At 39.1% G+C, this 13,504-nt stretch overlaps 1 protein-coding gene across 2 annotated transcripts; it reads right to left on the reverse strand.

Moving 5' to 3' along the window:
- Positions 1-72: 72 nt before the first annotated feature.
- On the reverse strand, positions 73-11,466 carry ash2l (ash2 like, histone lysine methyltransferase complex subunit). 2 transcript variants are annotated; one of them, XM_026943992.3, is made up of 17 exons: positions 11,339-11,466; positions 10,913-10,979; positions 10,528-10,667; positions 9,677-9,765; positions 9,492-9,586; positions 9,149-9,244; positions 8,922-9,017; positions 7,570-7,645; positions 7,145-7,162; positions 5,686-5,788; positions 5,389-5,606; positions 5,058-5,225; positions 3,897-4,090; positions 3,683-3,775; positions 3,495-3,593; positions 2,455-2,514; positions 73-2,357 (listed from the first exon to the last, which is right to left on the reverse strand). In XM_026943992.3, exons 1-17 carry the CDS (start codon positions 11,395-11,397, stop codon positions 2,250-2,252), a joined length of 1,779 nt encoding a protein of 592 aa, XP_026799793.1. In that variant the 5' UTR covers positions 11,398-11,466; the 3' UTR covers positions 73-2,249. The 2 variants fall into 2 exon arrangements, with proteins under 2 accessions (XP_026799793.1, XP_026799794.1); XM_026943993.3 differs by lacking the exon at positions 7,145-7,162.
- Between the last annotated feature and the right edge of the window lie 2,038 nt (positions 11,467-13,504).

The raw sequence follows: 13,504 nt of genomic DNA on the forward strand, positions 1-13,504 counted from the left end.
TGCATTATTCATTAAACTTGGGAAAAGAAAAAAAAACTAAAAAAAACACTGGCAATGCCATGGTCATTAGAATATTTTAGAATATTTATCTTTATTAAAACAAGCTTCAGTATAAAACAAGGCTTAGGGATATGAAAACACATCAATAAAATAAATGATACTTTACACCTAGGTGAATTAAAATAAACAAGAAAATGGGGCTCAAAGAAAAGACAAGGACTAAATCTATGGCCTGTTATTTCTGGTATCAGATATGCAACAGAGAATTTGTTGGTGGTCGACGGGTATAAAGCCAACTATTCTCCATCCATATCACTGGTTTATGTATGATGAGTAAAAAACAATGGCACACAAAATGTCCTGTAGTTTACTGCAACTCTCAGTATTGATGCAACAATTTCTCTTCATGTTGGATAATAATAATACACAATGGATAATACATGTAAGCATTGTATTCTAACTCATAGGCTCGACCATGGACAATATAGATTCAGTGTAATAAACGACCAAATATGCCTCACTTGCTAGAAATTTCTCTGAGCCTTAAATTTCTCTGAAACGTGTTGTGTACTTAGCACAACAACCAGATTCACTTACGAGTGAAAATGGAATAGAGACAACGTAAAGTTGGGATTTGGGTGTTTAGAAGTGTATTAGCTCCACAGGTAAGGTGTTAGGCTTCACATTAAAGGAATGTTCTAGCGTTTTTCAACCAAATTTCTATCTAAAGCATCTGTAAGGTACACTATATGGCCAAAAGTTTGTGGACACCTGACCATCACACCTATATGTCCTTGCTGAACATCCCGTTCCAGATTTATTCCCCCTTTGCTGTTATTATAATCTCCACTCTTCTGGGAAGGCTTTCCACTAAATTTGAGCGTGGCTGTGGGAATTTGTGTTCATTCAGCTACAAGAGCATTAGTGAGATCAGGCACTGATGTTGGGTGAGGAGGTCTGGGGTAAAGATGGAGTTCCAGTTCATCCCAAAGGTGTTCAGTGGGGTTGAGGTCAGGGAACTGTGCAGGACACTCGAGTTCTTCCACTCCAACCTTCTCAAACCTTGTCTTCATGGAGCTCGCTTTGTGCACAGGGGCATTGTCATGCTGGAACAGGTTTCAGCCTCTTAGTTCCAGTGAAGGGAAATTGTAATACTACAGCATACAAAAACATTCTAGACAACTCTGCGCTTCCAACTTAGTGGCAACATTTTGGAGAAGACGTACATATGGTTGTGATGGTCAGGTGTCCGTAAACTTTTGGCCATATAGTGTATGCGCAATAACCATGGACAAGAACTGACGTGTTTCATTGTACTAAGAAAAATAACACAAAACCCATTAACTCAAAACTTATTCATAATTTTAATCTAAGCACAGTTGATGGGCGAGTCAATAAACAAGTATTTATGTAGAATACGTCGCTTATTTCTTTAGTTAAAGTTATCTGTAATTTAAGCTGTACATTCGTACAACTCATCCTCTACAGACGGGACTCTTATCAAAGAAAAGTACTTGTGTTTATGGATTACAGACTTACACACGTAAAAAGCGTAAGCAACCAGAATTGCGCTTTACTGCATCACTCCAGTGTTGCAAAGTTGATTATTTTCCATTAACAGCACATCCTGAAGTGTTTTCAGTCCTTTTATACCACAGCAATCAGACTAACAATTTTCATTTATAAACGAACAGCGTTGTACTTTTAACTAAAACGAACGTTTGTTTTACGTTTAATGTTGAGCGACATCCACAAAACATTACAGCAACATTATAGCTATAATCACTCGTTTGTTCACCAGTCTCTCTTTTTTCTCTGCTTCAAGTTAACAAAGCAAATGAAAAAAAAGCTCGTTAGATTACAGAGAAACTGCGAAGCCCTCCGTTCTGAAGACTTTCCCCTGTCAAAAAACTTTACCTCTGATATTTACAAAAGTGTTGACACTGGGAAAAAAAAAAAAAAACCATGGTTAGACATTGTCTCGTGTCTGTCTAATGTCTGTCCTAAAAACCTTTACTGTAAACATCTAACAGTCGTGATCTTCAAGTCGCATTATAAATTTGCCTTATTTTAAAGCTGCTTCCATTCTAAGTAAGATTAAGGGAAATGAGTTTTCCAGTCTTTTCTTAGTACGAGAAAACACATCAGAATTGCCTGTGGTAAATCAGCTACATGCTATAGATCCAGTACATAGACTTCATGATTTAAAAAGCGCTTCCTTTAACGCGTGTAGCTGAAGAAAGCAGCGGTTAACCTTCCCATGGAGGGCTGCGCCGGCCGTCAACCTCCGTTTCCACGTGGTAAAGGATGTCTGCTAGAGAATGTTCGATCACTGCACCCCATCCCATATCACTCATCTGAACATACAACAAATCACAGGCTCAGAAAACCCAAACAAAAAAAGTAATAATAATAATAATAATCTACAAACCACCACATATTTACTGTACTCACTGGCTGGAACTTGACATCTTTTGGCGGGTGTTTGAAATGTGGTCCAAAATTAACCGATACCTGCAGAAGGAGACGCAAACAGTTGGATACGCTGCCAGTGTCACCACCTAGAGTTTCTTATGTTGAATTGCAACTAAATCTGGAAAAATAAGGCATGTTCCAGCAAAAACCTAAACATATGTGTTTAAAAATTATTCACTGGCTGCTGAAAGGTCTTAAAAAGAACCCAAATAAAGACTGGTGCATTTGGAGGGGAATAAAAATTGGAGCCTAAAGGTAAAATCTGATAAACAGGTTTTTATGTTTAATTTTAGTACAATGCAGGAGCAGACAAATCATAACCTCATTAGCTCTAATGTGCTTGCCTATGTTTTGGTTGCTCAGAAACATAATTGAAAAGATAACAATGTAATAATACTAAAATACAAAAGTATATAAATAGTATATTAAAAAAAATACCAAAGTCATTATCCTCTTTTAAAAAGTGAACGAGGTATGAAAACTAGTCTGTAAGCCATTGGCTAACATTATAGTTCAGAGCTGCATTGTTTTCTTTCCTCACCGCATCACACATAAAAGATATTCAAGAGCTCCAGAGTGGCACAACAGCTCACAGGGTCAAATCCCAGTGATGCCACAACAATCCATGACCGGAAGCCATGCTGACTGGGTGGTCAATCACAGCGACACTAGCTAAACGTGTATGTCTGTGAGCTCGTGTATGTGGAAGAGGGCAGATAGCACTTAACTAGCTTCAACTAGATCATGCTAGTTAAACTGACGTGTATTGCAGCAGATGGTGGGAATCAGAATGAGTAGCAAGTGTTATAGTTACAGCATTCTCTGGTTTCTGAACATGAGGAAAAGAGGGGGGAAAAAGAAAAAAACCACAAGTGCCTACTGAACCTACTTTTCCCACCGGGCAACTATGAATGTCCCAGTGTTTTTGTCCACCCCTACAATGCCATCTTGTCTTAGACAACATTAACACTAGTCTACCCTTCTTAGATGAATAAATAGTAGAGAGCAAAGTATCATACCTGACAATTTTTGTAGAGCGATATGGCGGGGAAATACATGCCTTCAAACAGGTTCTCAAAAGCCACCCCCTGATTCACACCATTCTTGTAAAAAATCATCTAGAAAGATTTAACCAGACACAAAGAATTTGTGAATGCAATTTCCAAGAGACCAAGTGTGCAAATTTCGAACAGGATTTATCACTCACTCGACTTTTATTCATTGCCTTTAAGCTCTTCTCTGCCTTGTCCACGTAATCCTTCTCCTCAAAGTAGAGGTAGCTTTTAAATTTAATCAGTGCCTGCAAGAAAGAAGAATATTGATCAAGTCACTCAGTGGAACAAGTATTTATAATTTGGCAAGTTTTCATTTTAGAGAACAACTGTTAGCGAGAACATTGTGATAACTCATACTGCTCATACTTTGTCTTTGTACGTGTCTGGCAATGCCCTTGCAGTCTCGGTAGCATCTGGCAGCTCGATGAAGAAGCCCAGGATGTCTCCCTGTCCGTAACCATCAGAATAATGTTTCCCAATGGACTGATGGAAGCGGGTGCCCTTTTTACTGCGCCACGAATAGCTGAACTTATCGTAGCCCAGCGGAGCCTGAAGATTACCTACAACATAGCAGCCACAAATACTGATGTCTTACTTTGACTAGAACGCCATGAACAGTATTGTGGTTAAAACAACATCTGCGGGTAAGTCACTAACAGTGAAATAGTAGTTACAGTTCATTATTTCAGCATTCATATTGTCAGGTATTGAATGCAACTCAAATTTTCAACACAAAAAAAATCTGACATGAATGTGTAATAACATTTGCTTTTTATGCACCAAATCTTTGGAACACATCTGTTAGGCTCTACCAAACACTGACTTTAAAATACAGCTACAAACATTTTTTCAGCTTAGTATTTAAAGGTGCAATAGTCGATTTTTCATGCTTCTTCGAATAACCTGAAAGATATGTAAAACACGATCAAAAATAATGGTTTAAACCATGTCCTTAGCACAAGCATATTATGTGGCGGATAAAACCCATTCAGAAAACTGACTTCTGGTGTTTCTGAGGGTCAGTCATTTCATAGACACTCAACTTGGGCCACCATACATCCCAGAGGGCGGAGCTTTGTGAGCATGGGTGGGAAAGGGGGGGGAAATCAAACCCACCTACTTAACCATTAGAGACCTAATCTTGAAAAACATGACTAAGCTTACCTAATGTACCTTTAACTGGATTTTAATATTTTCCTAACTTTTGGTCATGTGGCGTATACTGTGCCAGGCACCAGATATAGTATATAATATACTTTATATATAGTATATATATAGTATATTATATAGACGAAGAATGTACATTCTGTGGGTGTTTCTTGGGCATAGCTTGGATCAAATGAGTAACATCTGAGCAATTGCTGCAATAAATATAAACTAGAACTAACTGACGAAAAGAACAAAGACTTATACGCCTATAAAAGCCACTGCAGCAAGACCCACTGCTGTGATCTCATTTTCATAATACAACCTAGTGCTTATAGGTATTTCCTGTAATTAAGCATTTCTGGGTGAATTAATACTAACCTAAAGGTTGGGACCAGCCGAGGCGGGCAGCAGTGTCAGCGGGCATCTCATCTACGGTCACCTCGAAGTACCAGGCCCCCTTTCGTATGCCGTGAGACGCTCGCACCATCGAGTAGCCTTTCTCTCCAGTCACAGTCAGGCGATCATCAGAGATCTTTAGCTGGGGAGCTTAGAAAACATAACAGGAAGTGGAGATCCATTTGTTAATTCATCTCCTTTTCCCTATTCATAGTGCAAGTGTGTATAATTATTAATTATAAGCATTTCCAGTGGTCCGGCAACATTAATAACGTGGAGACGCAGTGACACCGTGTGTAAGTCGCTAATGTACCTCGATCATGCAGGGCGAGCAGCACTCTCTCATAGAGACACGCTCGGTACAGGTCTCCAGGGATGGGCTTTCCCGCCCAGCAGTCCAGCTCCAGCTTCTCTGGGTCTGGCGCGTGTGGGTCTGGCTCGGCCAGGATGTAGCGATAGCCATCTTTGTTAAACGGGTGCTCAAGAGGATAGCCGTGAGGAGGCAGGCGCTGTGCTGCAAACAGAGGGTCACTGGGGAGCAAGAAAACACCAATTAGAGTGAAGCAAAGATACAACTAACACATCAACAAATAACACGTTAACTCGTTACCTGCGTGTTCTCTTAGCTGTTCCTGCAGTGGCTCCGTCCTGCTGCTGTTGCTGCTTGCGTTTGGCGCCTCGGCCTTTGCCTGTACCAGGTGGAGGAAGGCCACCTTGATAGAAAGAGTAGCTTAAGAATGCAGTTCTCAATACACATGATGAATTTAAACACCAATCACCAACCACAATCATGTCTGGTTTAGGGATTGGGACAGGTTTTTATTGCTAGATGCTCTAACAAATTTTTTTGTGCTGCTCCACAAACGCCATAATCCAAGTAAAACTGTACAAACTGACTTAGGGTGCTTTCTCATATGTGGTGTTTAGTCTGTTTGAATCGAACCCTGGTGTGTTTCCCCCTCGCTGTGGTTGGTGTGTGCAGGTGAGAAGACAGCAATTGCAACTGGGTGAGGACCAAAACAGCCAGCCTGAGAGCGATTCGTTAGACACAAACACACAAACTGAGCCACGAGACACAAACTGAGCCAAAAGAGAGAGTTGTAGCGCTACAGAAATACAATGTGTTCTGGATATTTGGACCAAACAAAAAGAGAATATAAATGCTGGATGTGATGCACAAACATTTTCTGAAGCACTTACATTTTCCGTCTCTTTATTTCTGACCAATGAAAGAAACAGATTCACGAGTGTGCTTTTAGATCTACACGCCCCTCAGCTAAAGCTGCTGAAAACACCCTAAGCCTGTAAGAAGCAGTGTACCAATCTGTTACTGTATCACTTGAAAAGAGCAATACACACTGAAGACTTTTTTAAACTGAATAAGAAGAATGAAGAAACTGTGATCTGTGCTTAAGTACCCAAGACTCAGTTTCCCAAAAACAATATAGTGTTAAAATCCTTCAGTATTATTAATACTGTCATAAATATTCAAAGACTAGAGTACTAGATTGGCTATATTGTGATCGTTTATTGTGCTGTGATGCTTGTTTTTGGAAAACCAAACCCAGGAAGCAATCTCAAAGTCCTACAGTTAGCCACCTACGTTACACTTGGAGAAAAAAAGTAAGAAAAACAAACAACATCAGATGAAAGATACACTCAGACGTACATTTTAGCATTCGTTTACTACCGCCAAGGACAGAGGTCTGATCAGGGCTTGGCTATTATCTAATAGCCACAGGATTAGACACAAATCTCTATTCAAAGCAGTGGAGACAGAATTTTGGTAAGCCCTGACACCAAAGGCCGTGGCACATAAATTTCCATTCGATTTGTTTGTGGCAAAGAGGACAAGCGCAAGCACAAATAAGCAGGAATTAGTGGACACGTCAGGATGAAGGTTGAGGACAGTACATCCCGATAGAAGGAAGGCAAACAACAAGCTTAAAAACCAAACAATACGCAAAGCTTGAGATAATGAAAACAAAGTCAAGGAGCAAAAGGATTAAAAGGGGCACAAAAAGCAGGACTGAGCTCCAAATGCCACAGACGTTAGGTTACATATTCACCTGAAAATGACGATCCACCTAGAATATAATGCAGAACTGTTAAAGTGCACGCTCAACAAGAGCATTTATTAAAACATTCCTAACACCAAATATAAATTGGTACGATGTGTACACTGCCCAACAAATAAATCCAATATGTTTTACTTTTTTATTTATACACAGTATATCCAATTTCTAACTAGATTATGTAGCTTAATATTGTTTGAAGAAAATACAGTATCTGCAGATTTGTGCATGTAATTTTCAAACAGATTCGGCACTACAGACTTCCATTATGTACGAGCTACATCATAGCTCATGTGTGAAAAGTAAAGAAGCAAACATCCTAAACATCAGAACACTGATCTGCTAGTCCTGTGCATATTTGTTTTTCCTGTAAATCATTCATTTAAATTCACATTACAGCAACTCGACAGATGCCTTACCATTTAGACTGCCACCCGTTGTAACAGCAGTCGTTTGCTTTTGGCTGTCATATGATGGTCCGATATTGGCCAAGTCCTTGAACAGACAACAAACACTGCAGTTTAGCAAATGCACTTGTTCAAAATCTCTACAGTGCATGTAAAAAGGGTCAAAACCCCTTTAATGTTTCCTCTGTTTCTTAGGTTACACATTTTTACAGCAAAATAGGCTCCATAATGAAAACACAAACAGGTAAGATGAAAAAAAAAAGCTAGAAACTGAAACTTCACATGCATGCAAGTTTTCAGTACTTTGAATACGTCATACTTTTGCTGAAGCACCTTGATCGCAATTATAGTGTGAAGCCTCCTAGGGTTTGATGCTACAAGCTTAGCACATCTGCATTCGAGGATCTTCTCCCACTCCTCTCTGCAGAACCTCTCAAGCTTGTCAGCTTGGATGAGGAGTGCCGCTGTACCGCCATTTTCAGATACTTCCAGAGAGTCGGCCAGGCAAGGAATTTTACGGACTTGTCCCAAAGCCAATATTTCTGATAATATGTTCTTTCATGCTTACGTCCTCTTCCTTGATTGTGTGTTTTGTGTTGTTGTTTTGAAAAGCGAGTGAGTTTGCTTCTAGGATGCCTCCCAGTCTCCCTTCTGCTGAAAGTCATTTTCACAGCATGATGCTACCAACACCATGCTTCATAGTAGGAATGGAATTGTGTGAGTAGTACCTGGTTTCCTCCAGATGCTTGGCATTTAGGACAAAAAAAAAAAATTTATCTTGGTTTCTGCAGACTATAAAATTTAGTTCTTACATCCTAGACAATACTTTAGGTGTCATTTGGTAAATGTTATGCAAACTGTCATGTGCCTGTTACTGAGGACCTTCAGTCTGAAAGCCTGATTGCTTTTGACAATGGAGTTCTGCAGAGACTGTTCTTCTTCTGACAGGATCTCACGTTCTCATACGGGGGTCCTTAAGTCCTGCCAGTGAGATCTTCAGCTTTTTTGGTCACCTCTGCTAAATAAAACCCTGTTTGCTCTTTGTGGCTGAGCTCCAGTTCCAGTAAGACTCTTACTGCTTTTAGAATTCTTCCATTTAAGAATAATGCAGAGGTCTATGGACAATTTCTCTGATCTCATAATGTTCATAGAACAAGTGAACATTACTCAAGATACAACTTCTCAAGGCTCATTAAACATATGTGAATACATATGCAAGATATTTTTGCTGTAAAGACTAACAGAAAATTAGGAAAAAGTGAAGTCTTCTAAATGCTTTCTGAATGCACTAAATAGGGAAAGGGAAAAAAAAAAGGAAGAAGAAGAGAAGAAGAAAAAAAAAAAAAATGCATTAATATCAATACCTGATCAAGCAGACCAAACTTGGGGTAGTCTTCTTCAGGATCTTTACTGCCTGGGTCAGGATGTTCCTTCACAAGGAACACATCACGCTCTTTACTCTAGAAAGAGGAAGAAAAAAAAATAATAATAATTAAAAATAAAAAATTACATAAGAGAACTTGCATAAGCTGGTCCAGTGAGCTAGAAAAAAAAAATCAAAGATGAGAAAATAAGGATTAAATATAATTACCATGGTCTTTACTATATTATTCGGCCATGTCAGCTTTCCTGGTCTCTGACGAGTTGTCATACACTCCCAGTACTTATCGATGAAGGGAATAATATCCTGAAAAATAGAGAAATATATTTCTCTCAGTCAAAGTCAGACCTACAGGCTGGCATCTCTTTATCTGTAGCAGTATTTCAAAAAATTATAGGCTACATAATATATAAATGCATCTGTTATTTCAGTTCAAAAGTATATTTTAAAGGATTGACGCAATACTCACATGCAATCACGATATATCAAAGAATTTATTTTCCCCAGCCCTAATATATAGTCATGTTCTGCAAGTGAGATCTCAATACATTACCTTATCTTTGGAAAACATTGTCTTTGGATGCTCCTCCTGAGTCCGTGACCTCCATGTCAGATTAGCCAGGGCTGTGAGGCACATCTCCTTCAGGTCTGAGGATCATTTTAATAAACAGGAACAGAAATCTAAATCAATGTTCTTCGGAATAAATACTGTACAGAGACTAGACACACAACACTCACTCGCTTGCTTTCTCAGGAAGTACGTATTTCCGCTGTGATGACACACATTGCAGTGGAACACATAATTGGTCATGAATGGAAGGCAGGTTCTGCGGGGAAGAGAAAAAAGAAAAAAAAAATACAAATGTTTATATATACACACATCTACTCTATACACATTTTACACTCCATACACCTCTTCTGCACAGAAGGAATGACATACATGGTCATCAGAGTTTGTAATTTGATCACAGTGAGAAGCACATACTTGAATATCTCCACTCATTGCCAATGACACCAAGTATGATTTTTTTTCTCTTACTCTCAACAAATGCTTGACAGAATGACCACGGAATTCTTAAAATGTTCCCGACAGGCTAACGACAAATGAGTAAGAATAAAAATATGCAGGAACCCAACAAGTAAAACCCCTACATGATATTTAATTGTCAAAAATATATCTTTTTTTTTTTTTTATTAACTTGTGCTAATTCAAGTAGGTGATAAACTCAAGTATGTTCAGTAAGTGTTTTTTGGAAAAAAAGAAAAAAAAAAAAAAAACAAGATCAGAGAGCAACTGGAGCACAGGACGCTTTTCTTTTAAATTTTCAGGTGTGATCCTGAAGCGGAGACGTGAAGCGGACCAGAGCGAGCCACTGATTGGAATTTGAACTTTCTCATCCTCTGATGATCACACAGGAAACACACACACACACTTAAAAGTTTTCCTTTGCGAGTAAGGAATAAGGTTCAAATCCCAGTACTGTCAGATAGCCTTCGAACCCTCAACTGCTCAGCTCTAGCTTTTACATGACTTTGGCTAAAAGTGTTTGCGAAATAAATGAACGTAGGCGAGATGTCTGCATTCTTACGCAGTATCGATGCCGAAAGTGTCGGCTGTGAACCACTTCATGCACAGCGCACACTGTAGCTCTACTTCACCCAGCTGTCGTCCGTTCTCCTCATCTCCTGAGCCTGTGTGCGTGTCTGCACCCTCAGCGCATTCACCCACCTGACAAACACAAAAGCATCAGCAGTCGTCACTGAAGCCAGAGGCAGAATCAAATGGGAACGTGATGTCAGAATAATTCCTAGATTATAAGAGAAATTCAAAATGTCCATTTGTGGTCATTTGTTCAAAATTTTTGTGAACCCCTGATATAAACATGGACCACAAATGAATTAATTAGTCAATCAATTTTTTAAAAACTGCATGCATTCATGTGATTAGGAGTTTCACTGTGTTTAGAAACCTACTGTAGGGTCTTTTCCACTGGAGGACCCTGACTCCATGCTTGCTGTTAGATCTCCTAATGATGCATCTCTGCAACACAGTTTCATAGAAAATGTTCAATTCTACAAGTCAGCAGACGACTTGACTTTTATATACACACGTCGTTATATGTATATATCTTTAATCAGTCAGAAAAGTTAATGTATAGAGTTCTCAGGTGGATTCTTGCTCTGTTTAACCTGCAGTGACAGAACAGAGCTGTGCTGTAAATACAGCTAACTAGCATAAAAAGACCCAACAATGCAACTGTTTACTGTTTAAAACTCTGTATGAAGCTCGAAAATTAAGTGCTAAGAGCAAAAGCCAGCTAGCTATACCCGTGTAGTAACACTTTGTCAAATATTTAAGACATAGTAAAGATATTAAACGTATTTTTCATTGAAACTCGCCTTTCCGCGGAGTCTCCCTCAATAACAGCTGCAGCGCCCGCGTCTGCTTCGGAAGCCATGTTTGAAAACTAATTCACGAAATTAAAAAAAAGATCTCGCGAGAATACGCGTCTTCTTCGCTGTTCGCTAGGCAGTTAGATTAGATTCGTACTGCCCCCTGTAGGAGGTACTAATTAGTTCTACTTTGATACACTCTATGGCCTAAAGTTTGTGGACACCTAACTATCACACCCATATGTGGTTCTTCCGTAAACTGTTGCCACAAAGTTTGAAGCATACAATTGTCTAGAATGTCTTTATATGCTGTAGCATTATGATTTCTTCTCATTGGAACACAGAGACATAGTCCAAACTTGTTCCAGCATGGCAATGCAACATAAACACATGGTTTGTAAAGGTTGGAGTGGAAGAACTCGAGTGGCCTGCACAGAGCCCTGAGCTCAAGCCCTCTGAACACCTTTGGGATGAACTGGAACGCAGACACCACGCTAAGCCTTCTAGCTCAACATCAGAACCCGACTGCACTAATGCTCTTGTGGCTGATTGAGCAAAAAATCCCCATAGCCAATCTCTAAAATGTATTCGAAAACCTTTAAAGTAGCAAAACTCCATGCTATTGCCCATGGTTTTGGAATAGGACATATATGTGTGATGGTCAGGTGACCACATACATTTGATCATATAGTGTATACTATGCTCAAGAATATTAAATGGTGTATTTGTATTTACACTCATTGGTCCTTATAGCAAGTACACCTCTTATTTAGGTATATAGTTACTCACTGTAGTCTATTTGTTACTATACATAATATACCAGCCTGTACAATGGAAAGGGACCGTCACTGATGTTACCAGATGTTACCCTGCTGAAAAGTCCACTTTGGTCTGACCATCTACCATCTTTGCCAGCTGATACGTTATTTTCCAGTTTCCTAAATACCTGACTAAACTGATCAATAAATGTTTAAGAATCTCTTTACTGTTGCGTTAATTTCTTAACTTGTCCACGATGAAGGAGTAGTAGTAATTCAGAAGCTTTGGTGTTTCCAGCTGGGAAATATAGGTGAACAGGTTGACCAGTTCAGCCTGTGTTTTGGCAGCTGGTAGCTGGTCAGACTAAGTTAGATTTTTCATCTGGGTATTTGGTTGGTGGATAGCAGTAACGCTGGCATGACACTGGTTTGCATGCATTAGACACACACTGGGTACACACTGCTTGTTCTTTCCCATTGGTGGACAAGATGCTGATGAATTGTGCATGGGCTAAAATCAGTGATTTTATACCTTCTACATATATATACATATACATATACATATGATAGATAGATAGTAGATAGATCCTGTGATGCTCTCGCTCTCGTTATGTATCACTAGTCTATGTTCATGACTGTGTAACGCTGTTAATCACACACTCTACTCCCATAAACAAAAAGTTTGGCACAACATAACCATTCAGAGCCAGTTTAAGTTAAGACTTGTGTTAAGACACACTTAAAATTAAAGTTAAGCTGCAGACAGTAGAATAAATATATCAGAATTCTTACTGTAGGCTATTTGTCAGCTTCATTATGCCGTGCCTTGTTGTTTTTACATATATTTAAATAGTTTTTATATATAGCAAATGCAATGCAAACTCTAACGCATTGAACAATTATTTATTTTATTACATAATGACATTCAGTAAACAACTGAAGCAACTGACAAGCAAAGACTCAAATTTTTTTGTGGTGGAATGGCAGTGAGTTGTTTGGGAGCCGAAAGAGTCGACTCTTATTGGTGAACCAAATGATTTGACTCACTGTGAAAAGAGGCAAAAAAATTTCCATCACTATTGTAGAGTTCTAACAAGGCCAGTGTGTAAGGTGTGGCCAAACGTCATGTGATTGCCTCCTGTCAGAAGGTCATTGGCTAGAGTAAAATTCCAGCTTACATTGAAGGTGAAAATGAGCAACATAAACCAGAGTGAAAACCCAGAAAAAGATTACAATACTATGAAAAAAAAATCTTTTAGGAATTGGGAGCCCAGTGACGTTCCCTTCTGCTCTTCATGGTTCTCTTCCAGTAATAAAGCATGCCACTTCAAACGCAGCAGGATTTCTCTACTCAAATACGTCTTATTATATAAATGCGTTCTGACTCATAGATAAAATACAAAGAGATCACTAT

The sequence above is a fragment of the Pangasianodon hypophthalmus genome, chromosome 17 (assembly GCF_027358585.1).
Source record: "Pangasianodon hypophthalmus isolate fPanHyp1 chromosome 17, fPanHyp1.pri, whole genome shotgun sequence".
Taxonomy (NCBI): domain Eukaryota; kingdom Metazoa; phylum Chordata; class Actinopteri; order Siluriformes; family Pangasiidae; genus Pangasianodon; species Pangasianodon hypophthalmus.

What these genes read in the sequence shown, in the direction of transcription:
- ash2l (XM_026943992.3), bottom strand. Translation starts at nt 11,397, where the DNA reads ATGGCTTCCGAAGCAGACGCGGGCGCTGCAGCTGTTATTGAGGGAGAC. An exon ending in ACTTTCGGCATCGATACTGC is followed by an intron (nt 9,766 to 10,527) that starts GTAAGAATGCAG and finishes TCTTCCCCGCAG; the next exon opens with AACCTGCCTTCCATTCATGA. An exon ending in CGCTCTACAAAAATTGTCAG is followed by an intron (nt 2,515 to 3,494) that starts GTATGATACTTT and finishes CTCCTTCTGCAG; the next exon opens with GTATCGGTTAATTTTGGACC.